The sequence below is a fragment of the Gobius niger genome (assembly GCF_951799975.1).
Source record: "Gobius niger genome assembly, chromosome: 11".
In the NCBI taxonomy this organism is placed as follows: Eukaryota; Metazoa; Chordata; class Actinopteri; order Gobiiformes; family Gobiidae; genus Gobius; species Gobius niger.
Window position 1 is genome coordinate 14,659,229 of NC_136862.1, and position 27,045 is coordinate 14,686,273.

Below are 27,045 nucleotides of genomic sequence, written 5' to 3' on the forward strand. Positions count from 1 at the left end.
TCTGGACATTTATCCATTTCAAATCTTGTTTGCAAAATACACAACACATGCTTCATGTTACTTTTATTGATAACCTGGAATGATTTTTGCATTACAGAACAAAACCATGCGATTGGATCTCTAAACATTAAAAACAAACACTTAAGACACCTGGCAAATCATTCGTTGAAAAATTACTTGAACATAGGCATAGTAAATGGACATATTACCTTAAAATATTGTGTAAAAAGTTGTATGCTTGATCATGTTAAATTCCTGTGGGAAATCTCTTACTTGGAACATATCAACGTCTATGCCACGTTCCTAGCTAACTGTACAGCACAAAAGCATCAGACAATCCTCCCATTTCTCTCTGTCAATAGTGCAGCAAGGTGTATTTACACATTTACAAATATGAATTTATTTACCCAAAGACCGGTGAGCAAGCCACCACATATATAGTTCAGACTACAAAGAACAGACAGCAGACTTTGGACGAGTGAGAGGCACTGGGTACGGTTTCTGGTTGAACAGGTGCTAGGACGAGCCATAAAAATATATATTCAGCTACCACAACTAGCTTATTACTTCGCATTTTTCACTGTTTGACTCCATTTCCAGAGGTCTGTAACAAACTAGAAGGGAACACAAATGTAATTAATATGAAGCATTTTTTAATCAGATGTTATACATTACTTTGATCGTTACCTTGTCATCAGAAAGGTGATAACTGTTCTTCACAAAATTCTCAAACTTTATCTGCAACTTGGGTAATGTCACTCCCTGTGGATTAAGACGGTTATTAAATGTTTACCACAAAATTACCGTATGGTGTGAATAGCTGTGAGCAAACCTTTTTCATTGCCTCTTCAATTTTTTCTTTGGCTTGATCAAAACTTAATGGTACTTTGGGAGTGGCTGGAGCTCTCGGAGACTTCTCACCCTTTACTTTAGGCGTTTTTACCTAAAATTGCAAAAGTTAGCGAGAGCAAAAAAAGAGCCTCAACATTAATACATTTGCAAATACCTCTTTTTTGCCAGGAGTGGACGGTTTAGGACTTTTGCCATTTTGGGCCCCAGCTTTTTGTTTAGCTGCTGGCGGCGTGGCTTTGACAGGCGTCACTTCCTCATCTTCCTCTTCATCTTCCTCCTCATCCCTTAAAACACACATAAGTTTTTACAGTTTTTAAAAATAATTCCCTTGAAGAGCGCCAAGTAGACCAAACTGTTCCTTTACCACTTAAATCCTTGTAAAATGTTAAAGATTTTATTGAAGATGCCAATGCAAAATATTGCTTGTATTGAATCTTTAGGACACTTGTCAGCAGAAACAGGGTAGCAGTTTTAGCAATAAAAATCCTATAACTGTACACTGGCCTTGCTACAGCACAAATATGCACAACATAACAAGGCCTGGCAGTAAAAGGCCATAACCAAAAAAAAGTTTCATTTTGTGGCAACTGGCTATAACAAAAACAATTGATCATTTGAAAGTTCGTGGCTTACTGCGAGCAAACACATTTGAGAGAGTCTTCTGCATTTGAATGCTGCACTACAAATTTGCATTCGATTGGAACGATAAGTCTTTTCAGTTTGGGGATTGGCTGCAGGCGAACAAGTGGACGCTCCTGCTTTAGAACAGTTAAAACCTATAAAGTCAAAATTTGTCCATTTTTATATATAAAAAAAAAAGACAAAATAATAGAACCTATGACAATTGTAAAGTTAACAGGGGCATACATAAAACTTAGTCAATTTTGAATGAAATAAAATGAAAATCCATTTGAGCCCCTTCTAGCAGGAGATAGTCATGATGCCTCTGATACACCACTACGCAATTTGACCTGGAAAATGCCCCCACATTTAGATCAAATATGGAGAGAAGGGGCGGAGAGAATTAGTTTGGGGGCGTAGTTTGCCCGCCTCTGCCTTGAGAGCTACACAAAGCTGCCGAGCTTTACAGCAGTCACTTACTCATCGTCATCATCCTCATCTTCCTCATCTTCATCCTCATCATCCACCTCCATCTTCATCTTTTTCTGGAAGAAAAAAAATAAAGTGTTAATTCTACTGGTGTAAAATCCCATTAAATATGCAATTGATGTTCTGAGGAACCTTAGATTTATCTGCAGGTGACATAGCAGGTCTTTTCTTTGACAGTTTCACATCTTTTACATCTTCCTCCTCTTCCTCTTCGTCGCCTTCATCCTCCTCCTCAAAACTCTGATCAGCTCCCACTTAAACATAGAACATAGGTCATTAGCGGTGGATACTTAGTATAGCATTGTATATGTGTATCAAATCAACACACATTTTGGGATTACAAATACTGGACTACTCACTAACAAGATGTTGTCCACTTAAATGAACAGGTCCAGAACCAGCCTTCAGTCGAAAAACTACTGGGGGAGTAATAGTGAACCCACCAAGGCAGACCTGCAGCACAGAGTTAAAATAGCTCACAAAGTTCTTAACCAAATCAAAACTCTCATTTCTAGTATTTACTCACGCTAGGTAATGAAGAGGGCTTCAGTGAGACTAGAATGGCTTTGATTTTCTGACCCTCGATGTCCTGCCCTTCCACCTCCACCATTTGAAGCTCATTCTTAGTGCTGGGGTCCACGCATGCCTAAACATACCATAAAAACTGTTATTTATGCACACTTCTATATTATTGTTTTTGGCTCCAAAAACTGATTACCATTCTGAGGTCCAACTGGTGCTCAAAGTCTTCATCATCAGGGTTGAAAACCACTTCTTTACCAGCTCCCAGTTCACATCCTGAACACCAGAAAACAGACATTAGTTAGTCTAACCTTTAGTAGGGATTATCCTGTGAATTCATAGTAGCTTTCCAAGAAACTTCCCAAAGGCTTCTACATTTCTAACTATAGTGATGTTGAATAATAAAATTGAATGGACATCTTCTTAAAGAAACACATGTTCTGTATCAAGTTACATCTCTATGCTTTTAATGAGTTGTGAACACGGTGACACAATCTGCAAACATTTAGGTAACATGTCAAAATGAAAAGCTCCATAGTCTAATTAAATTGTCTTTAATACAACAGTAGATTCATTTAAAATCAAAATAAAAGTAATGTGTGATCCACGTGGTGCAATGGAAGACCCAGCAAACCCAGTGCCCTACGGGGTCATTTGAGGTTTCAATATGAAGACTGACACAAGTTAAAAAGCAGCAGTCAAACCGAGGGAAAAGTAAATGTACACATGAATCACTTTAGATTTCATCTACTTTATAATATTTTTAGTAGAAATACCAGGCAGATTGAAAATAGCTGAAACATGTGGTATAAAAGAGTCCCATGTGAGAAACCCACGCTGTGCACGTCAGGCCCAAAGAGCAATTTTACGAGTTTAAAACAGTGTAGTTTGACTGACACACCACGGCTGTATTACGGTACAGTACATCAGATATATCTTATGTGCGCAGTTTTATTTAATTTCGGTAATAAACAGCAAGTGTTCGCGTTTCCTCCGGGCCGCCATATTGTGGAGGAAACACGTGTGCGACGTTACAGCGAACTATGCAATACATTTCTCTTATGAGATGTCAACCATGTCAAACAACACCTTTCGCAAATCAAAACTTTTATCACGCAGGGAACTCGAATTTAAACGAAACAGACAATCAGAGTAGAAGTTTTAACAGAGTCTTTTTCCGCACAACCTGCTCGCTGTTAGCTCAACAAACGTGGATCAAGATCAGAAGAAACGTTCTCACCGTAAAGGAATGTTTGCGGGGCCATGGTTTCCTCTAAACCGTTCATTTTTTTCTGGAAATGAGCAGGTCAGATGTGCCTGTGCTGAGGGAAGGTAGAATGAATAAGAAAACCGCTATCACTGAAACAACGTGGTGCTCACTCAGCTGCTGCACCGCCTCCTTCTCTTTTTCTGCGCTTCACGTGAAGGAAACGACGAGAAAGGAAAACACTGCCCTCTGCTGGGTCAGGGTATGAATTGAAAAAAAAAAAAAAAAAGAAAATAGAAAAGAAAAGAAAAGAAAAGATGATGATGATGATGATGATGATGGTAGAATAACAAAAAAAAATAACATTTATAAATATTCTAACTAATTATCAAAAATAAGCAGCCAATGTCACTGTGAGGGCACCTTTGTAAAAAGACTCATGACTCAATTTAAGAACTTAAATATTTATTTGTATGGCTTCAAATGAATTCATGTTCTGTTCGTGAGATACAGTTACCCGTTCAGCAATGATATCCATGAGAACAAAAGCTGCAATGCCAAACTGATGTGCCACATCTTTCAGCAAAAAGTGAGTCATATGAAAGACCAAAAAACAGCAAAAAGGAGTGATGAATATTTTAGAGCGTGCGTCTATACCCGGGTGAGCTTTTTATTATGGTGGTGCTTTAAAATGCACCCTGCAACACTGTGAGCAATACGGCATGAGTCACACTCATTTCACCCTATACTGTGCCTGCACATCAGAGTGACATCACATCTTGAGTTTGGATAGAGGAGGAAGGCCAAACGCTAACACAGATGGAGCCACCTTCACATATCACATTCCTCAGCTTACATTCGGTGCACGCCCTGCAATATTTACTTATCATGTGTTTTCCAGCATTTCAAATGTTTTTAAATGTACAGTTCTCTTGCTCAACCACCTCTCACATGTGCAGACGTGACATTAGATCCTACATTTCGGAAATAATCTCACAAACAATATTTTTCTCTGAGCGCGTAGTAGATTATTATTGGGCACTTCATTAAATTGTTACACATTTTGTACAATAATGTTTGTTTGAACATTACATAATTACAAGAAACAATGCGGTTGTGAAAATATGCGACATATGCAAAACATTTTCAGTATAATAAATTACACCCACGCCAGCTTTTAACATGTACATATGAGACACGTTAGACCTAAGATATGGACCAAAAATATGACATTCCATTAACAATCAACAGTAAGCTCCATCAAACCCAGCAACAGACCACCCTAAAACGGAAAATGATGTATGTCAATGTCAAGATGGACTCTTTATGGCCCTATTCCTATAATAATTTAACAAAATCTTGCAAAAGCATGCAGTTTATTTTTTGGCAATAAAGAACTTATTTTGGCAAAATAAATAAAATGGCTGAATGTGCGTTGGCTCTTGTCTGGGTTTGTGCTGCCTCGTATGCGCCGGTCTTCTTGACACATCAATAATTGTCTCCATTTGAGAGGCTGTAAGACTCAAAATCCGAGGTCCAGTGTATAGTCCCTTTATCCCGAGCGCAGCATCTTGATATGGTACCCACTGGCTACTTTCACGCACACTCACGCACGTCGCACGCACACGCCAAGCCGTCTGACGGTCTCTTTGATTCCCTGTGCCGAATCCTCCGCTCCTACATCACATTTTCAAACAGCTGCATGGATCTCATCATTGTCTCATCCTGCAGGGAAACAATAGATCAGCCCGGAGTGCTGGTGAATTTCAAGCAGGAAAAATGCAATTCTGTAGAGAAATGTAACAACTAGTAAAGAAAGTAACAGTAAGTTTGTTGACAATTTCTCCGACAGATAAGAGCAGATGCATGCAATGTCTTTTGGGGGATTTGTCAAACTTGAGCAGATCTCACCTTGATTTGATATCATCTATTTTAGATGTTGGAGAGTAACTAGTGGATGTGTGTACTCTACATTATTTATTATTAATTTCCTGGTATGAATGAGGCGGTAGGACAATAAAGCTCGAACGCTTACAATCATAATACTGACCTCTTGACAAGCTACAACAAATTCATCCAGTGTTACAACACCATCTTTGTTTTTGTCCATTTTCTGGGGGGGGGGAAAGACAGACACAGGTATGAATACTAATGATAATGTTTCGGGATAAGTCAGCTTTTCAAAGAAAGAAAGAAAGAGATATTGTTGCTGTCGGTTTATAAATAAATCTGTCATCTAACCTGGAAGAAAGCATCCACGTGCTGCTGCGGCACATCTCCTTTCAGGGCAGGATAAGTGTACTTTCCCATCATGTCGTAGATGGCTCTAACAATCTCAGTCATTTCCTGGAACACAGGCAGTTCATTTTAATCCGAAGTCCTCTTGCGTACACTTGTCTATTTGTCTACGTCTCTAACAATACCTCTCTGTTTATATATCCATCTCGGTTGATGTCGTACAGGTGAAAGGTCCATTCAAGCTTCTCCTGCAGTGTTCCTCTGAGTAGTATGGAAAGACCCATAACAAAGTCCTGTTGTTGGAGTAAAAAAAGAAACATAATAGCAAAACAAACAACGTCAAGCACAGAAAGAGATAAAGAAATGACCACCTTAAACTTGATGGAGCCGTTGTTTGTTGTGTCAAACGCATTAAACAAATAATGGGCGTACATGCTGGCATCTGCAAAAACAACAAAGTATGGGCTTTAGTAACTTAAAATGAACAGAGACAGAAACTAAATGTGAATGAACTGTACCTCCATGTGGAAAGAACTGAGCATAAATGTGTTTAAAGGTTTCCTCGTTCACCATACCACTTGGACATTCCTGCAAAACAACATGTGTTACTTTTAGGGGACACATCTTAAAGGTGCATTAAAGTTGATATCGGTGTGTATTTGACCTTGTAGTGACCCATCGACTGTATTTGTGACCAGTATACTTTCCATCACAGTGGTCTCTAGGATGCTCCAGGATCAATTGTTTGGAAGGTTTTCTCTGCTGATGGGCCCTCTCACCAGAAAACCTCAAAACAATTGTTCCTCGAGTGTTGTAGAGACCACCGTGATCGAAAGTAAAGGCGTCACGATAACCACACACACAGCCACTGGGTCACTACAAGGTCAAATACGCACAAATCAAAACTTAATTTTGCTTAAAAAGTTGCATAATGCAGCTTTAAGTATTTCATTACTGCCTTGCAACGTACAGAAATATATTATATCAGGCATTACAAAGTCTAGATTAAGACTATTTTACAACTAAACTACTGCACCTATAACAAATGCACTTGAAGCTTACGTTTTTGAACCCCCGATAGAGAATCTGCAGCTCCTGTTTGCTGAAGTTGGTCTGTGCTTCCAGTTGATCCAGGCCTTCAGGTCTGTGGCACACCATCGTCATCTCCAGTTCATCGTCTGTTTTGTCTGAGAAGAGGAAGAGCAGAAGAATTCATGCATACACACAGTGCATTTTAGCAAAGCAATCACATTTATGGTAATGTCTGAATTATGAAACCCCCCATCATCTAAAGCTACACTCAGCTGAATATAATGAAACATTGGAAAGTGGGTCTTTGATACGAGAGAGCTGTTTGACAAATGTTATCTCGCCTGGGGAGCTGAAGGCTTTTATTAATGGTAACATGGGCCTATGGAGATCGATGGCAGTTAATGGTGTGTTGAGATGGGTCTGCTGCAGGCTAGTGCTTATCACTCTGACTGTCCACGCAGAGCTATGGGGAAAATGCTAACACAGAAACGCCACCAGCAATGCACACTTCAGCAAGCAACACCAGCAAACATCACGGCAGGAAACAAGATTAGGGAAAGCTCTGTGGAATTATATATCATGTGGAGAGGAGGATTGGGAAGATTGGAGACGAAAAGAGGTCATGAACACAATATATTATTAGAGGGGACTGGGAGTGTTTGTGGAAAGGGCAAACAGGTCAAATGGAGTCAAATGTGCACATAAGCAAAACAAATAGAACTGTCACACACACAAGACAGAGTTATGTTCTATATTAATGAAGCAAGAATTTATGTCAATATGCTGCTGATAAAAAATACTTAATGTGGATAGTGCTGTAATATGGTTGTGGATCAACAAATTGAGCATTTATCTTTGAAGTAATAAGCCAGTCCTGTGTCGTTTTTTTTAGATAAGACCAAAATGTGGTGATGTTTCTTGTTTACTTTGTTCTAAAGCATGAGAGAAAGGACAATAAACAGCTACAATTACCTCCACGCTCTCCCCCTTGACTTATTGAATCTCATTAACCACAAGTCATACCTCTTCTCAGTGTCTGTTATGTAGCACACCTCAGAGAGCCACTCACTGTCTAAAAAATCTTTATATCAGCGCCAGAAGCACAGAGTGATGATAATCACTTCTGAGTGCAAGCCTCTAATTAACAACATTTATATATGCCACACGCAACAAACAATTTCCTCATTGTGACATCAATTGTAATAAAGAAAAAGTTTATTTTATTTTTGGTTGAGCTGAGAGAGAAAAAAAATGACAGAAAGTAGTTGTATGCAGTCATGTCACAATTGCGTCAGGTTAAAGGTGTCTCAAATGTCCTGTTGGAACTGCATACAATGATTTATTTATCAAGAGGCTCCAAACCTTCATTTTCTGTGAACAACATGGCTTACAACCTCAAACTGTTGTCATGGAGATAGACAGCCATGATGAATTAGGTTGAGCTGATGAACTGTGAACTAATCGAAAAGGTATACATCAAGATCCATCAAGTACTCTTTGCTTCGTACATCGGCAGAGACATATGTTGTTTGTTTCTTTTTTTACATTGAATAATTTAACATCTTCCTCGTAGCAGAAACGTGGGAAGTGAAAGGATGCGAGGTGTTGATTGGAGAAGGGGTGAGAAGCGTGACGTGTGAACAGAAGACAGGAAGGAGACCAAGGCCAAAGATGGCAGAGCAGAGCATATTGAACAGAGCACAACATGAGCACACTAAACATCTCACTATTCATTGATTTATGAAATGTACCTCCTGCTAAATGTGCTGCCTCTATAACAGCCCTGGAGAGTTAAAGATTTCTCTCATTGATTGAAAATATTGTATTCAATAGTTGTATAATGAGTGATGATTTCACAGCCGTTTTTAGCTAAGGGCATTTACTTACACTGACATTTCACACTTCTATATATAGCCTAAGAAAAAGTCATGTTATTTTGCTCAAGGAAAGATCTAAAGACACAATGAGCACAAACATTCTAATTATAGATGACAGGTCGTGCCAACTGTCTACTGTACATTTACTTCTCATCCTTAATTAATTTAACAGTACTTTCAAGAATGCAATATTGATTCAAGTAAAAAATAAATAAATTACGAAGGCCTATGAGTTATCTATTTTCTATCAAAAATGAACATTATTTGGTGTCTTTGCTGAAACTCTGTATCCAAACTGTAACTGTTCCTGCCATGAAAACACCAATTCTTGTTTACTGTTCGTAGACATTATCACATGAGCATATATGGCAAATGTGCATCTTTGTGCAGTCGTAAAATGCTTAACAAACTATTTATATTCAACTTGATGAGTGTGTTTTAGAGTAAATGTCAAAGTCTGTGTCCATGTGTCCTCAAGCTGCCTACTGAAGCGCTGCTAACTGCTCTTTTGGCAACATCTGTCACAAGGGACATCAACAGTGAATCTAAAATTAACAACCAAAAAAAGGACTCGAGCGATACTTCTAAGAAAGCAGGGGTTAGTACGTCAGGCATCTGCACCCTATGGTTACAGCGCCACATGCAGCTGTAGACCTGCTCTTGAAGCTCTTTCACTATTTAGAGAATCTGTCTCAGTAGGTGGTCTGGTAAAGTCCCGGAGTCCTCATTATAGACCTAATTTAAATCCGGTTTAGTCCTGATGTTGTGTATTTGAATGGGACAATGCATGCTAATGAACAAATGAGACTCATGCATGCAATTCACTCTCATTCATCATGGCCAGCACATGTTTTTAGTAGTAGAGGAAAAAAACCTATGTAGAAATGTGGAGAACATGCAAACTTCATACAGAGAGGTCCTGTCCGACCCGGGAATCGAACCCAGGACCTTGGGTGGAGCACGAGTGTTGACAGCTGCCCCTTGAATCCAAAACATTTCTTACTTCTGGAGCAGGTGCTTGATGTTCAAATGCACATCATATCTGACTGCGATCGGCTGCTTAAGTGCAACAAGTAAAACTGACAACAAATTTGCTTCTCACGCTTGGCATCACAAAATCCATATCTGCCCGTCCTTATCTCGATCGCAACCATTACGGTCCCTAATGCGTGTAAACACAGCAGGGGGTTCCTGCTGTGTTTTGACTAAGGCAAATCATTCACCCCTTGTGGAGATAGCATGTCTATAACTGTCTCACTCATCCCCTTGCCCTGTCTATTGTTCAGCGTCTCCCCTTTTTACTATGCCCCCTTCAAACCAGTCTCCATGACAACCCGATTCCCAAGCATAAGGCCGTGGAGAGAGGTATGATATGTGAGCAGCGTGTTAATTCGCACAGCCCCAACCTCCGATCTCTCTCTTTTTCCTCACTCACAGCTGCCACACAATAATAATGTCACAGCCCGGGCTAGTGATTTTAGCTCCCTTTTGGTCCCACTCAAGGACAACCTACTTTGTGGCACGCTGTAATCTGTCAATCCTGTTGTTCGGTGGCCCACATTTGTACATCTGGGACATTTGGATCACCCTTAATCCCCTAAAAGATGCTTTTTTTTTTACATTTGGTCACTGTTCTTAGGCATACCCTTTACACACTGAATAAAGACACTAAACAGATACTTATTGTAGTTCAATAATTTGCAAGAGTGGAAAAAATGTAGCCTGCAAAGCGTAGCACAACTCTTTCCATCTACTTTATCCTTTCTTAATACTTTTCCGTGCCTTACCTCCTCGAGACGGTCTCCTCTGTTTGGTTTGCATGGTCAAAGTGCCCACCACTGCACCCATGTTGTCGCTGTGGAAACCAAGCTAAAGCCAAACAACCCAGCGTACAGTCCTCGCTGATCTCCGCGCACACTACAGCATAAATCTCTTCCCTTGTTTTTTCTTTCTTTCTGCAAACGCGCACTAGACTGGCGCGCTCTCGGTAGCACATGCGGTATATGAAGCTGCTCTTGGCTCTCTGCGCCACTCCCTCCCCTTCCCCTCCACTCATCTGTCAGGATGCTCTCTCACTCCCCTACCACTGCCTCCTCAACATGTTTCACCATGTTGTTGGCAGCACCGAATTACATCCAACGCAGTGGGGGCCGGAGGTGAAGGACATGGTTTTCGAGCCACAGGATTCAACATGTGGGTCAACAGATACAGGTCAATCGGCATTCAGCACTAACAAATCAGTGCAGCGCTCCCTGTGGTGTAGTTGGAGGCATAATGAGTGAGTGGGGAAATAACCGGAGTATTCAGGCATGACTTGCTGATAAAGTAAGGTGGAAACGAAATGAAAAGAGTACATTATTATTCAGGCTATCATCAAAAAGGATTAATTACCTTGACTTAAGAAGGTCATTGTTTTTGCATTTGCTTTTTTAAAATAGTAGTATTTAGATAGTTTTCAACATGGGAATACAGCAGAAACATTTAACATTTTTCATAGTTTCTGGAACCGGTGAAAAGCGTGATCTGAATTAGAATCTCTCCATGTTCAGATTGGAATGGTCTTATTTAAGTAATGCAAGATTGAACAAGCTCCTTGTGGTGCTGTGCACTCTCTCTAACCAATTTTGAGAATGCCATTGCAAATTAATCTGCACTTTAGCCTGCAGTGACTTCAGCATTTACAGTGGGAAGAAAAAGTGAGCACAGCGTTTGGAATTTCTCACATTTCTGCCTAAATTGGTCATAAAATGTGGTCTGATCTCTATTAAGCTCTGCTTAAACTAATACCACCCAAATTTTACATTTTATCATATTTTTATTGACTATAATGTGGAAACATTCACAGGGGAGGGAGGAATAAGTGAGTTCACCCCCTGAATCTCACTGAATTGCAACCGTTTTGTAAAGAGGAATGGTCCAAGAATCATCCTGATCTAATCTGCAACTACAGAAAAGCAGTCATTGCTGCAAAAGAAGGGTCAGCCAGCTATTTAATACATGGGTATACTTACTTATTCCATGCTTTTGTGAATGTCTCAGGTTTTTCTGCTAAATATCTTGATCAACTTGTGAATTCATTTTTCCATTGATGAGAGCACGTTGTTCTGAGTCAACAAAACAGCCCCACACCAGGATGCTCCTGCACCATACTTCACAGTGGGGATCGGGTTTTGATGTTGGTGTGCTGCTCCACACACGACGTTGTGTGTTCCTCCCACCAACATTAAAACCCTATATGCTCATTTTGAAGTATGGAGCAGGGAGAATCATGGCGTGGGGCAGTTTTGTTGCCTCAGGGCGTGGACAATGTGCTGTCATCAATAGAATAATAAATTCACAAGTTTATCAAGATATTTTCCAGAAAGACCTGAGACATTCACAACAGTGTGGAATAAGTAAGTGAACCCTTGTATTAAATAGCTGGCTGACTCTTCTTTTGCAGCAATAACTGCTTTGCTGTCATTGCAGATTAGACGCTCAGAATGATCAGGATGAATCTTGGACCATTCCACTTCACAAAACTACTGCAGCTCAGAGAGATTCAGGGGGTGTATTCACTTATTCCTCCCTCTCCTGTGAAAGTTTACATGTTATGGCTAATAAAAATATGTAAATGTTTGGGTGGTATTTGTTTACTCATTCTTGAGATTTTACGGTGTACTCACTTTTTCCTCCCACTGTACATTATTTTGTATGGGTTTAGGACAGGCATAGAGATTACACTGTCTTGTCTTGAAATTGACGTTCTGTGGTTGGATTTGTTTAATGTTTACATATAGCATTGAGATTTTTCAGTTAATATAAGAACTAATGGCAGGCTTTCATGGATATTTATAGCATATAGCACCAGAGTTCAAGACACAAAATACATCATACAATTGTCAATATTAAAATTATTTCCCTCTGTAAGTAAGTCTTATTTAACAATGATTTGATTCCTCCGAGCGAGCACTTATGCACTAGTGATAAAGTGTATGATGTCTTTAATAGCATAGTCAATGCAAATCAGATGAGACTGCTTGCATTTGTGGGAAATGACTATCTTGTCATCCTACTGATGGAGTATACTGTACATTCACATGGCAGATAGTCATTAAGGGGTAGAATTGAACACAACAGTATTAAGACTAAGACAATCTATTTAACAATATAGAATGGTGCCTTCACTTTGTGGTTAACAAAGTGAAAAAAAGATATGTAAATTCTCGCCCCGCCCTTCCTGTTCTGTGACCACCACAGAAAAACCTCTCAAAGATTTTAAAATATGCATGACCTGCCATTTTTCAACATAGAATCGGCCACAAAGCTTTCTTAACACCTAAAGTCACACCTGATTGAGATGCAAGGAAGTTGTTCAACGTTCACGTGCAAAAATGTAATGACATTCTATGATTAATATATTTAATATTGTTTAATGTAGGAAATATGGATGTTCTAAGTTTGTCATTCATAAAAAAAATGTGTGCAATATTTATGCTTGGGAGTTATGTAAGGCCTGGGAACTTGCCTCATCACTGCTGACTGTGCGCCCCTCTCCTTCATTTACTTTGAAGAGGCGCCGGGTAGACGTGTGCTGGCGTGTGATTGGACGAGCTGAGTCGACAATAAACACAGGTTACTTTAGCTTAAAGTCGTGCATAATTATGCGAATGTGCGTCTTCACAGCAGTAAGTAGTCTTTTCATGAGATCTGTTACAGAGTTTACTGTGCAATGTCACAATTATTTTAAACATGTGCCAGTTTTACCTATAAAGCTTGTTTTTCAGTGTAGTCCCTGAGCGAGGTGTAAAAGCACACGTTGCAGACATGCACGTTGTTGTACGTGGTTAATACTGGTTAATACAGGAATATTGTACTAGAATGTTTTGAGTAAAAAAATAAGCTGAACAAAAACTCCCTCTGCAATAGCCTAAAGCTCTTCACACAGTGAGGACTACTGTATGAGCTGAGGTCACATTAATATTTTACATACTTTGTCTTGCAGGAAGGTGCTTTTTCATTATTAAATCTGTGTTATTTCTTTCTCAAAAGTTATCTTGAAAGCAGTTTTTTAACGCTTCTGCTGTAAATTTGAACGCCTTTTTGAACATGCGCTATAGTATTAAATACAATATAATATAACATTATGTTTTATTATTTATTAAATGATATATCACATGAATAAAAATGGAAAAAAAAGTACATAAACCATCCCCTCTGGAACCAGAACTCGGCTGAAAAAGACTTTCTGAATCTATGTGGGCCTATCCTGGTTAAGTAAAGGTTAAGAAATATTCAAATGATTTCCATAATTGGTTGGATGGAAATGTAATTTCTCAAGTGATGCTGCCTGATGGGAGAGGTACGGTGTATGTTAAAACATTTGTTATTATTTTTGGTGACGTAAATGAACCGTTGTGATTAACTGGCACTGTAAAACAGAAATAATAATCCATAAATTCATGATACAAATAGTCAATATGTTCCATAATAATTAATGTGTGCATGTGTGAATGAGTACATCCAAGTAAATATAGTACATCAATTTAAAGCCACTTAGTTTTAGTGTGCTGGCAATGTGTATCTTTGACCAACAGAGGGCAGCAAAATACAACATATACACGCACAAACTAGATATGCGTGGAAGCCTTTCGATAACACTATTCTCAATTGTCAAGAGTGCATTTAGCTTTAGTTGATCAAATTAAAACAAAATAAACTAAATGGGTGACTTTGAGAAAAGAAATACGATCTGTCTTTGTGAGCAATGCACTTAAAATTATATATAAATATCTGGACAACCACATAACTGAAACATAAATGATGTTTAAACTCAAGAAGATGCTACACATAAAACTAAAACACAGACACAGGAGTACGAAGCAGAGATAAAAATAAATCTAGACGAAAACGGTTACATAAATGCATGTAGTGAGGTGATTTAAAAAATTAAAATCAGAGACACACTCTGTCAGCTCCTACCACTGCCTCCACAACCACACAGAAGGAGAAAGGTTTTGAGAGACGACCAGTCATACACATTGTATCATTTTTAAAATATTACAGGACTAAGGTTTATCTAGGGGGCCTATAGATCTTCATTTTTGTCTACAGTCTGCAGTGTTTTACCTGCAAGGTTATGCAGGACACAGGTGAGGTGGAATAAAACGAGACAGGTGTAGCATGAAGGAGACTGGGTGCACCTGCTCTGCCTCTGCCCTCAGCACGACATACTGTACGGGAAAACTGCACAAAGAATGTATGTCAGCTAAAATACACAGCATGCTTTTCAGTGATTCCTATTATAGTACCATGTTCATTTGTCAGTTTCTGTACAAATTGGACTAAATATGTAATAAAAACATTGTGCATATGACACATCTCTCTCAATGCAAAATGTATTTTCTTTTGTTCACTGCTATATTTCCTCTTCCACTACTACTACTATTATAGCGACAACCACTTTTCAAACTGGTCCCAATTTCAGCTGAGTAAGGATGAGAATAGCATGATTAACAAGGGAAAAAGAGGGATAATGTTCAAGCTCTTTTCCCATATTATTTAAAGAAATGCATGTTTCCTGGTACAGAATTTATACTGGGCTAGGATTCAGAGAAATCACATTACCATGAAGAGAAATGGAATGACAGGTGTGTTTCCTGTAATATGAGTGATTAGCACATAATCACCATGTTATTACAGTACAAAGAAAGTTCTATCCTACGATCTTGCTGTTGCAATGCTGTAGCTTTAGAACGTTCTTCTCCTTTCAACAGGAAATCATTAGCCTTCATGTCACCAGATCCTTTACATATTTTGCGGACCGTCTTTATATTGTCTCTCACAACATCCATATGGATTATCTGTGATCTTCCTCTATGGAATATGTCTCCTGTCCATTCGTTAACCCATTACCTTTGTCCAATCCATGATCTTAGATTTCTATAGTAAACTGCATATCAAACATGACCTTTCTCTTTCTATCATGCACAAATTCATGCTTTCAAACGAATAGTGAGCTACAAGAACTGAACAACAAGATGGACCACTGGACGGCCCCATACCATAATATCCATTTTGATCTTGGTGATTTAAAGTATTGATTCTCAAGCTCAATGAGTTCATGTTGAAAATTTAAATTTGCGTGGACGGAGCATAAAAGGAGACTTGTATGCAGCAATTTGAGCAAAACAGCAACGAGGTAGGATGTGGAGTGAGCGACCGGACAGTCAAAAGTTCTGTGCATACATTTTAGATTCCAATCAGATTGATCAGCTGCTTTCTTGTAATTTTATGCAACTGTGAAGCACTTTGAATTGTTTTGTGTATGTATTGTGCTCTACAAATAACCATGCCTTGCCGTTGACCGATATGAATGAGTAAGGAGTCTAATTCTTAACAAGTTTTCATAAGCAGAGGTTTGTCATGAACAGACATTTAATTACAGTCGGGTGCTTTCTGTAGCTGTACATTAGGGATCATGCAGAATTGATAAGGAGCCTGAATGGATGAACTACGCAGGATCTGACAAGGCATGTCATTTGCGGCACGTGAGAATAAACCATTTACCAGTATCTGGTGAAGGCAGCAAGCAATGGTGAGTGTAAAATCATAATGATGTTGTTTTGATTGATAAAATGAGAGAGAGAGAAACAAAAAATCTACTTCCGGTATAAGTATTGGATTAGTATTACTTGGTATCAGACTGAATCCAAAATCACTGGTATCTCTATGGTCAACCGTCCCCATTTAGATTTGTCACAGGGAGAGGATTTGAGAGAGAATCCATACCCGTATCCATATCCATAAATCAGATTCCTCTTACAGAGCCTGTTCCTAAAAAGGGCAACGGGGCAGAGTGGCCGGGCCTGGCAATCAAATAATCTATAAGACTTAAACCTGCATGGCTAAAAGAAAAATAACCCTCCCACAGTTGTCACAGAAAACTATAGCTTTAGAAATAGCAATATTCTTTGGAACTAAGCAGTAAAATGTCTTTGACACATCTAAAATTGGGACACCAGATCTATCTAACCCATCTCTGTTCAATGCTCAAGATCACTGTCCCATCACAATCAGAGTTCCTCCTTTTCAGCATCAACGTTTAGCGAGCACTGCCCCCTGTCTTTTCCCCAGTGTCACAGCAAAGTACAGCATTATTCTCATCTTGTCCACCTTTCCTTGCTCTCCTGCAGGCATTAGATTACACATCTTCTATCACTGTCAAGAGCCTATAGTAAAAGTAACACAGATGATTCCATAAGCATGGTATACTGTCGCTCCTGAGGCCTAACCCATGCCCTGCTCTGTGCTCCGTGTTTAAAGGCCTTGAGATGAATATACATGCTGCTGCATTTGTAAGCGCAGCATTTGAGAGGCGCCTAAGCAGAGGTTTCACGGTTCAGCTCCCATAACTGCACACACTATCTCTCCAAGTCCTGTATGTTGCGGGCAAGTGTGCAGAACAAATCCAATTACTTCAAGAATATGAGGTGGGGGACCTACATTTTTCAGGTTACCAAACATGCTTCTGCAGGATGCTGGGTTTGCAGTTTTTCATGTCTTCCTCTATGCATAACATAGCAATGATACAGTAACAAAAGCTTTGTTGCAGAGACAGACTGGACATACTATGAAATACAGATACAGACGTGACATAAGTTGAAGAATGCTATGGGTTTTGAAATCTATAGCTGAAAATGAGTCCGATTAAGTTTTGTATTCATTGCATACAAATCAACAAAACTTCCACCTCCATTTGTACAGAGTTTGTCATCAGAAGTGAAAACTGACCCGCTAACCTGGCAGCGTTTAGATAACAGCCCAGAATACATACATCCTGTTTTTCTGAATCATCACAGTATTTTTCCTTCTAACAGACTCTGCTAACTGACACATAACTAAAATATCTGTATCTCACAGACAAGACACAAAGCATCTCTCCTAATCACTGGAGTTCATGAGTCAAAAAAAAAAGTTATACTGTGCCCTAACAATGGAGCAACAATAACAGAGAAGGGCTGTAAAGGGCATGATGAACTTGGTATAGGTCAGGTGACTGGAGACTCAGGTACACTTTGGACAGTGGACCTTGTTAGTCTTCTTATTTATGCTCCTACTAAACAGCAGTAGTACAGTAAGTAACAGTTATTTGCAGGCCTGTAATCCAAATGTTTTCCGAGATAAAACTGTCTTTGTCCTTCGATAATTGTACCAATGTTGCATTAGTCACTCACAGAGATACTCTAATAGTCTTAACTTGTATTGTGCATGCCAAAATCACCCGAACATTTTTATTCTACTTGCTCTCATGCCTTCGATGCCTCCATCAGCAGCCGCTGCCATGGTAACTACATAACTGTTCCCAGCTCAAACTCACTTCCTTATTTCATTATTCCTCAAATTACCACTGTGTCTAACCGGAGGCACTTCAATTAAATCAGCGACATTCAAAAATCAAGCTGTGTTCCCTGTGCTGCCCAAGGCACAATAGTCTTAACCCGTCTTAACTAAAGGTCAGCTCAAAGTACAAAAGCTCACAGGCAAGAGCGCACTTCATTTTCTTTCACTTCACGCTTTGACCCAGAGAGAAACTTCTCTACAAAGGTGACTAAGTTAAAATGTCTTATTCTATAGAGTCTCTTCTCAGGTAATTATTTTTGGCATCATTTACGGTTCTTGGGGGCTTGGCACTCGCTCAATAGTTATACTGGCCTGTGAAGCCCTGTGGATGGACTGTGTAAAGTGAAGTCAATACATTTTAAATATAAATGCTGTTTATCTGTGGTCAGCTTTATCTATTTAAGGTTTCTTGCTGACAGCGCGTATAACCATTTTGCCTCAGGATAATGCAGATAACACTCTATGGAAACACATGTAATGAAATAAGCACCATAGCCTCACAATATAGTAGAACACCTTCTGCCAAATAAGGACACAATGATCAACCATAATTTGCTTTTGAGCAAATTATGCAATTTTTATGATGACATAATTTTAAATATTGGGCAAAAATTTGATAAAAGCAGTTATTGAGTTGTTGCTCCTTATGGTATTGATAGAGTTTTCTCAAGGACATTGCGACAAAACACACTGTTGATCAAGTCACTGCGCTTTTGCTCTCTGGGGAATGTAGATGCTAGGTTAAAAGAAGTTAACACCTGTCGTTAGGAATGTTTAAGCAACCGTATTTAGCAACAGTTGTTAATGAACTTGTTTATTTCTTATTGCCCGACGCCTTTATGATTCTATTGATAAAAGTTAATCTCACACCATGCTGGTTACTTGTAGTGCTTTGAATGGATACTTAGTTATCTTAATCTAGCATGAATTCTACCAAAAACGTACAAAACATTAAAGAAAACGGCATAAGAAAACAGGGTACCTTTAGTGAGAGTCCCAAAGACTAGTCTCCGTAGTGACTGCATTAATTTGGCGATGCCCTGCTTGCAGCGAGCTGTGCAGCCGGCCATACTGAGGTAGAGGAGGAGGTCAACCAGAGAGGAAGGGTCCAGAGGAGAAGCTCTATCCGCCAGTGTGTCGAGGATTCTGCTAATGATGGGAGTGGTCCATTGTGGCGGAGAAACTTCAGGACTGACGGAGTGACATCTGGAGTACCTTCATTAAAACATTAATAACGGCAAGGGGGTTAAAAGTGCACAGTAATGCATAATAAAATATTGCATTAGGGGCTTTAATCCTTTGACAAAATCAGGAAACATTAAATAGGCATATGTGGATAAATAAATAAATGAATGAATAAATATAAATATAAAATGCATATTAGGGGTTTTACTATTTCTTACAACTCTGTCTTTTTTAAATTGTCACACAGTTTTGGCAAATTTAGTGATATTAAATTCATTTCATCTATTGTACCAATAAGCTGCCCTGATGTTGTATTATTACTTTACTACTTTACTTTATTACAACTTTACTTGCTGCAACTTTTCTCTTAACACTCAGTCAATTTTGGTGAAATAAGGCTGAACCGCATGGACACAAAACAAGTACGTGAATGAAAAAAAGAATGCGTACTATACCCGTTTCAGGAAGTACTTTAAAAGCAAGCAAACTTGTCTTCCCCCAGACCAGAAAAGAGGAAGAAGATAAATAATTGACTGAACTCCGAGATCCGAAAAGCGTAATGGAAGGAAGTTGGAGCTTGTCTGAAGAGAAGCCCCCGCCGATGCCGACTCTTACGTCTTGGGTCACTTTTCCTCTGAGCTCCAGTCCCCTGTGGTGGTCCAGTGTTCTCCCCTGTACAAAGATAGGTTTTGCGGATGAGGTCGGTCTGGCAGAGGCAGCGGAGATCCTGCGGCTGTGGTCTGTGGAGGAGCTGAGTGCTCTGAGCTACTCTGGACTGCAGCTACAGCAGCCACCGCCGACACAGGCACCCCCTCCTCCCCTTGTCTAACACTTTCTCACTCTTCGCTCATACTCTTCCCTCTTCCTGAAGTCCCTAAAGCCTTGGTCAATAAAATTGTGTTGATTTTTAGTTGGTCCAAAGCCTGCATGTCTTCATTAAAGGTCAAATTAAATAGTAAATAAACTGCACATTGAATCATTTGATGTGTTGACTTTCTACATACTTTTTATACTACTTTTAATGTAAAATATATCCAAGTTTAAATGACATTAAAAAAATATATCCAAAAACAATAACAAGGATTGCTAAGAACAACCAGTTTTAGACAGTAAATGCAGACAACGTGGGTGCAGTACATAATTTTGATTGAATATGCAGTAATATTTTTGTGACACTATCCATAAATTAGATTTGGAGCGCCGCCAAGGCATAATGAATTAAAAAGGCTTTCCAGTCTAGAATATAGGTGACCAGTGAGTCATAAATCTCAAGTGGTCTCTATAACAGAACAAATAAAGGCAGTAAAGGTTATGTAAGCCTGCAGTCTGCCGGTGGAGACTTTTGGTTTCTCAGTCCACTGAACTGGGGAAAGGCGCAGGGAGAGCGTGACGCAGTACCTCCTCTGTCTGATTCTCTCTCCCCTCCTTCGTCTTGTCTATATTTAATGCTCTGAGAAAACTATTTATCTACTTCACAGCCAGTCGCCATAATACTTGGGAACTGCTGTATGTGTCCCACAGTGAAACAAAGCGTGCAAGGACTTGGCTTTTCGTGATGAGAGGTGACCGCTCACATGACTTTATAGCCCATGAGAGAATCCCCGTGTTCAGAGTGTGGCAATGAACACCACACACACACACACACACACACACACACACACACACACACACACACACACACACACACACACACACACACACACACACACACACACACACACACACACACACACACACACACACACACAGAGGGGGTAATTTAGCAAGTGTTTGCTCACATGCAAAATGAACAGCACACGTAAAAGTGGAGCTGATTACTGATATATATTCTTTCTTCAAATTAGTAGCAACATGCCCGCAAAGTAGCATATTTTATAGCTAGCTTGGACACACTATTTAGCATCTGGGGGTGACAACGTTAGATTGTTTTAAAAGTGAATCCAAAATATATATCATTATATGTCACACATACTGTCGGCACTGTTTATGCCAGATTAGTTTTGCTCTTTTATGTTACACTAACATACAGTACAAGCAACAAACATGAATTGAAGGATTTTCCGACACTTAATAAAACTCAATGATATATTTCATAATCACTGTTGCCACAGAGAAACCTACTTGAAAAAGTAATCTGATTACACCATTGATTAGTAACTTAGATATTTTACTGAAAACTTGATTAGAGTAACTAAGTTAGATTACACTACTTTATTCGTTAGACTGTAGTTTGGTGACATGACCACCAGAGGGCACTACATTATGGATTGAGTCTGATTCAGTTCAATGCGCGGCTGTTCACCTCGTGCTCTGGCTAAATCAATGCATTTTCCATAAAGATCACTTACCTGGGTCTTACCTCAGGGGATTAACCGCCTCCTCCTGTATGCTGCACCTGGTGGGACTTTATCTGTAAGTCTGACAGCCTTGGCTTGCTGCAACTCCAAATGTTTCTTAATTGGATGTAGTGTTTTGAAGCCAGATAACACTTTGTTGTCAGCACAGAATGTACAGCGAACCTTAATATTGTCATCTTTAGCTAACACAAACTGAAAATAGTGACTATAGCATTTCCAGTGAGAAATCGCTCTCCTCCTCGTTTACGTTTGTGCCGTGGTCCTCATGCGAAAAACGTGACATGACGCAAACGTTACGTCACTCATTATGACGCAAGAAGAAAGCAAAGATAAAGTAACGCACGTTCAAAATATACCGCCAATAGTAACGCACAGTGACCCAATAAGTAACTTTAATGATCTGATTACTGGTTTAGAAACAGTGATGCGTTACTGAACAAAGTTGTCAGATTAAATTAACATCATTGTTAATAAATTAGCCTAATAGACAATAGATAGATCATTCTGGTACCTTGTAGCTACTTTCCCCCTCCCTTTTAGCAAACACACTGCATTTTATCTATTATTCTGGTTAAATGTTATAAATGTGTAACTAATGTTGCCAGGACAAAGTATCTGAATAGGCTAAGCCCTCCGAGGCAACTTCTGTTATGATATTGAGCTATGCAAAAAATAAAAATAATAATTTGAAAATATGGCAACAGTTTACTTTATGCAAATCATTGTTTTGCATATTTTACTTGTATATGGATAACACAGCTGGTCTTATATGCACATTGCCCATTTTAGTTGTCAACACTACAAGGTGGCACTTTTGTATGGTTACTTTTCAGACAAAGTTTGCTGCATGAAACATTCGTGGTGATATGGGGGAGGATACACCCCACGCACTGCAATTCTCAACTTCACATTGGCGCTTGTACAGGGATAAGTACATTTGTGTTTAAATGGAAGACTCGGAAAGAAGATAGTTATACATCAATCTGTCCATAATAACTTTGGGCTGAGCGTAACCTAATTCTGAAGATAAGCCAGTGCTTTGGTGTATCTGACCCGTGCAGCACTGCGGCACCTCCTACACACAGACTGAAGTCCTGCGGAGCCTCTCCACCAAGCACTTTGTAAGAGTCAGGGGTTTAGTATCAACTGCACATGGACTGATGGGAAATGACAGGAGCAGTGGGAGGCCAGGGGACCACATCTCCCTTAAACACAGGGGAGAGGTGCTTATCACTGAACGTTCAAATCTCACACCCACAAAGTCATCTGCACATTTTTAATCAGCTTTAGTCGAGCGTTTGTGTGGGCGAGTGGATGCAGCGCAAATCAGTTTTTATACAAATATCGTCTGCACCTCAGAACAGAAATAACAATCACTGAGATACAGATTTAGATATTTGCTTTCTGTTTTTTTTTTTTAGTGGCTGCAATCATACACACATTTTCCCATAAAATTCCAGCTTCTTAATAACATGTTAATGATATCGAGCAGACTGAATGAAGCTGCACCACCCACAGTTCAATCCTGGTTTACTCTTTGTTACAGTTCATACATTTTTCATGTGACTTGTGCCGTCATGCTGCGCTTTTCAAGGAAATAAGGCCAACATAACCTTAGAAACACCCAGTCAGTACAATTTCTCAATGGATGTAAGCTTTATCTCCAACATATTCCGATTTTCCACCACCCACCTGGCAACCCACAGCGTTACATAATCCAACACCCTACTTAAACACCGATTTTACGTCCTGCTATGATTGTACACATGCAGTTTCACAAACAAAGAAAAACGGTGAGAATCATTTTACATCACTGTGAATCGCCTTAAGATTCAGTATCACAACCAGACATCGTGCACACTCGAACATGCAATACTAATGGGAAGAAAATCCTTATCTGTGTTTTTCTATTCCCCAAATCTCAAAACTTGTTGAACCGGGATCAAACAAAAGGGCCAAATGCTATGTTATAAAAGAACTTAAAGACGTCTCTGGCATGAAATGAAGGTTCAGCTCGACTCAATGGGTCCCAAATCAGCTTAGACACAAATAGCTTGATCTCCATAAATTTCAGCTCAAATGAAGTGTGAAATAAGTTTGAGCAGATCAGTAGACCTTTTCACACCGAGTAGCGCTCAACCTTTTCACACCAAGCAAGTAAGAAAACTATTTGACCTTCCAAGACACAGCAGGACCATATCAGGACTTAACCGGGTCTGAAAAGGGTCTTAAAATGACCTGAATTTGTTAATATCAAATAAGAGCAACCGCCTGAAAGTGCATCCAAGCCATCTTCAGCAGGCTCGTCCTAGAAAAGCAAACTAATCATATAATTGCATTTACCATTTCTTTTAACCATTATATAGATATACACACACAGTATCCTATAGGCTGTATAAAAACTGTCTTGAAGCAAAAGGACTGAAATTAATGAAACTTTGTTGTCTACTGTCCCATGTGTGGTCTATGTTTGGAGACAGTTATGAATTGTTGCAAGTTTTTAATAACTTCACTGTCAGTCTCAAGTATTGCCACTTCAGCTGCTGGAGTACAACTACAGTATGAGAAGACGTATAGCCTCTTGTACAAGAGCGATAGCTTATTGAATACTGTGCACAACATTCAATAAATTAGACTATGTTCTTTTTTTTTAAGTAGAGATTATTAATCACAGCTTGCCAAACATTTGTCGATATCCAAATCTTTGCAAACAGACTGTTGATCAAAATGAATGCAGCACAAGCATTATGGAGCTCAGTTCAAATTCTAAAGTTATGATATTAAAGGTATGAATTTTGTAACTAATTCATAAAAAAAAATACTTATCTATTTGTCAATATGAGGTAAACATGTTTGTAAGTATTGGTTTTACAATTGTAATGTTGACTTATTCACAATTCAAAACAGCTCAGTGAGACTTAATTTTGGATCAGCTTTCAAATGTAGAATGTCATGCTTATCCTGCTTTTTGTTCCTGATCTATATTCTAGCTGGCCAGGCTAATAAACTACAGCTCAAGTCAACACAAGTTCATTTTTAATTGAAGGGTTGAAAGACCAGGGACATAGCCTACTTTCGAATGAGGTGGGATTTTTCCAGCCTACACACGTCTGGGAATACATTTAGGCCTAATTATTTTAGTTTTGTGGAAAAAAAATACTGTTAGATACATCAGTAATGAATCTCCTTGTTTTGTTCTATGCTAAAGTCTGTGTGGAGGGCCCCATCTTGTAAAACCACCAAAGTAACATTTCCACAAGTTTGATCCAACAGGCAACACACAAAGAGCACACAGAGCGTACAGCGTAAGTCTTACATTTAACTTGCTGGCTGGCCCAGACCTACGGATGCTTCACTGAGAATCATGACTTTAAACTCATTATTTAAACTCATAATTATAAGTTTAATATTCAGAATTATGACTTTAAAGCTCATAATTATAGTTTAGTTTTAAACTCATGATACGTTTCAAACTCATGTATGACTTTAAAGTCATAATGTAAAACTCAGAACTATAAGTTTTAAACTCAGAATTATGACTTGAAAAAACTCATAATTATAAAGGTTGAAACTCAGAATTATATTTTATTTTCAATATTCACAACGACCTCAATTTTAAACAGCAGCGAATTGTTTGAGATGGAGAATGAGGTTTCTTTGAAAATGAGTACACGTTGCCATCTGCTGGTGATTTGTGGTATAATTTCAACAGACACGCAAACAACTATTCTTCAGTTCTACTATCCTCAGTGATCCTCATTTCACCAGTGATAACTCACTCTAAAAATGTGTATAACTAATAAGTGCATGATCACAACGATTGCAGTCATTATATCTGAACAATGACACTAAAGTAAAGACATATTTTTTGTAAAACGTAAGCTTTTGGCCACCAACATCTTTGCAAACCTTAGATGATAAAGAAACAAGAAATCTGAACTGAATGTCCATCTTTGTCAGCAAACAAAAAGTCTTCAGGTTGAGGTTTTAAAATGATTAGATGTCCTGATGTGACTTCCCATTTTCCTCGAGTCGATATATATTAAACATTAACTAAATCTTTACTTTGAAGAGTTGGCCCATTTCCACTCATTTCCTCAATATCCCTTTGGTGCTTCTAATAATAACATAAGGACACACATGGCACTGTTATTATAGCTGTTGACATTTAGAAAGGGAGGCTGTTAGGGAGATATTTTAGTATTAGAAAAACAATATCCTTTTTAGGAGGCATATTGGTAAAGAAAATTAAATGCAGTAGAGCTTATCAAAGTTGATCTGGGATTCTGCACTAGTATTTATGTACTTTAAAACTACTGTTGTATGCAACGCAATCTCGTTGCTGTTCTTTTTTGAATGACAATAAACATTGATTGATTGATTGATTGATTGATTGATTGATTGATTGATTGATTGATTGATTGATTGATTGATTGATTGATTGACTGATCAAAAATAATGATTCCATAATAAGAAAAAAACATAGAAAAACACACATGACATCGCAATGAACCCTCACAGAATGCAAACGAGATTTTCTTGACTACAATGATATTTCATTTTTCAAGCCTTTTGGTCTTAACACTCCTATGCAGTGTGTTAAGACTGCAAAGACAGTCATGGCACCATTTTCACCAGGGAGATAGTTAATTTTAGTCAACAGACATGCAGTATCATGCCAAGTTGAATAATTTGGTGAAAATATTTCAGTATTTCAAGAAAAAAATGTGACCTTCATAATACATTGAGTTGTAAATGTCTATAAGTTAAGTAGACTGACTTTCGTTAAGTATTAATAAACTGAATTAAATGTGTTTGAAAATGCTGGTTCCAGTATAGACGTAAATGATTACTTTAAAAAGCTAAATACTGCAGTGGAGTTCAAAGCACTGCAGCAGTGTAGAGTGGTATACTGACATTATTCACTGCGATTTCTGCGTACTCAGCAGGTAGAAATGCTCCCATGCACGGAGTGCTCTTCATCCTGGACTGCCCCCATGTCTCCTGACCTGAATCGCACTAACTGTGCCGCTGCCAATGTCTCTCTTCTTCCTGTCCGGTGCATGGATGTATGAGCCTGGTATATTTGCCTCCTGTCCTCAAGAATGCAGTTTCTTCTCTCTCAGGTATTGGGTACACTTTATTGTCCCCGTAAATGTGTCCTCTGTATTTGACCCATCCCTCAGTGACAGCGCAGCACTCGAGGACCTATCTCCCCTTCTTGAACCAGGTTCATGGTCAGGATTATTCTAATTTTGGGTTGATGAGGGAAACCAGAGCACCC

General features: G+C 38.9%; 2 protein-coding genes across 3 annotated transcripts; both read right to left on the minus strand.

Annotated features, from left to right (window-relative positions):
• Positions 1-145: 145 nt before the first annotated feature.
• npm1a (nucleophosmin 1a) lies at positions 146-3,897 on the minus strand. The gene is made up of 10 exons (XM_079565798.1): positions 3,725-3,897; positions 2,681-2,760; positions 2,489-2,608; positions 2,322-2,415; positions 2,095-2,216; positions 1,954-2,018; positions 1,007-1,136; positions 833-943; positions 688-762; positions 146-614 (listed from the first exon to the last, which is right to left on the minus strand). Exons 1-10 carry the CDS (start codon positions 3,768-3,770, stop codon positions 564-566), a joined length of 894 nt encoding a protein of 297 aa, XP_079421924.1. The 5' UTR covers positions 3,771-3,897; the 3' UTR covers positions 146-563.
• Positions 3,898-5,225: 1,328 nt separating this feature from the next.
• kcnip1b (Kv channel interacting protein 1 b) lies at positions 5,226-20,181 on the minus strand. 2 transcript variants are annotated; one of them, XM_079566183.1, is made up of 9 exons: positions 19,860-20,181; positions 19,202-19,434; positions 6,992-7,116; positions 6,448-6,517; positions 6,301-6,371; positions 6,115-6,222; positions 5,933-6,037; positions 5,742-5,804; positions 5,226-5,416 (listed from the first exon to the last, which is right to left on the minus strand). In XM_079566183.1, exons 2-9 carry the CDS (start codon positions 19,287-19,289, stop codon positions 5,369-5,371), a joined length of 678 nt encoding a protein of 225 aa, XP_079422309.1. In that variant the 5' UTR covers positions 19,290-19,434; positions 19,860-20,181; the 3' UTR covers positions 5,226-5,368. The 2 variants fall into 2 exon arrangements, with proteins under 2 accessions (XP_079422309.1, XP_079422310.1); XM_079566184.1 differs by lacking the exons at positions 19,202-19,434; positions 19,860-20,181 and adding an exon at positions 10,626-11,051.
• Positions 20,182-27,045: the final 6,864 nt, after the last annotated feature.

Coding starts and splice junctions, on each gene's coding strand:
- kcnip1b (XM_079566183.1), bottom strand. CDS start 19,289: ATGGCCGGCTGCACAGCTCGCTGCAAGCAGGGCATCGCCAAATTAATG. Junction 6,372..6,447: donor TCAGTTCTTTCCACATGGAG/GTACAGTTCATT, acceptor TTGTTTTTGCAG/ATGCCAGCATGTACGCCCAT. Junction 6,223..6,300: donor ACGGCTCCATCAAGTTTAAG/GTGGTCATTTCT, acceptor CTCCAACAACAG/GACTTTGTTATGGGTCTTTC.
- npm1a (XM_079565798.1), bottom strand. CDS start 3,770: ATGAACGGTTTAGAGGAAACCATGGCCCCGCAAACATTCCTTTACG. Junction 2,019..2,094: donor CACCTGCAGATAAATCTAAG/GTTCCTCAGAAC, acceptor TTTTTCTTCCAG/AAAAAGATGAAGATGGAGGT. Junction 944..1,006: donor CCACTCCTGGCAAAAAAGAG/GTATTTGCAAAT, acceptor TTGCAATTTTAG/GTAAAAACGCCTAAAGTAAA.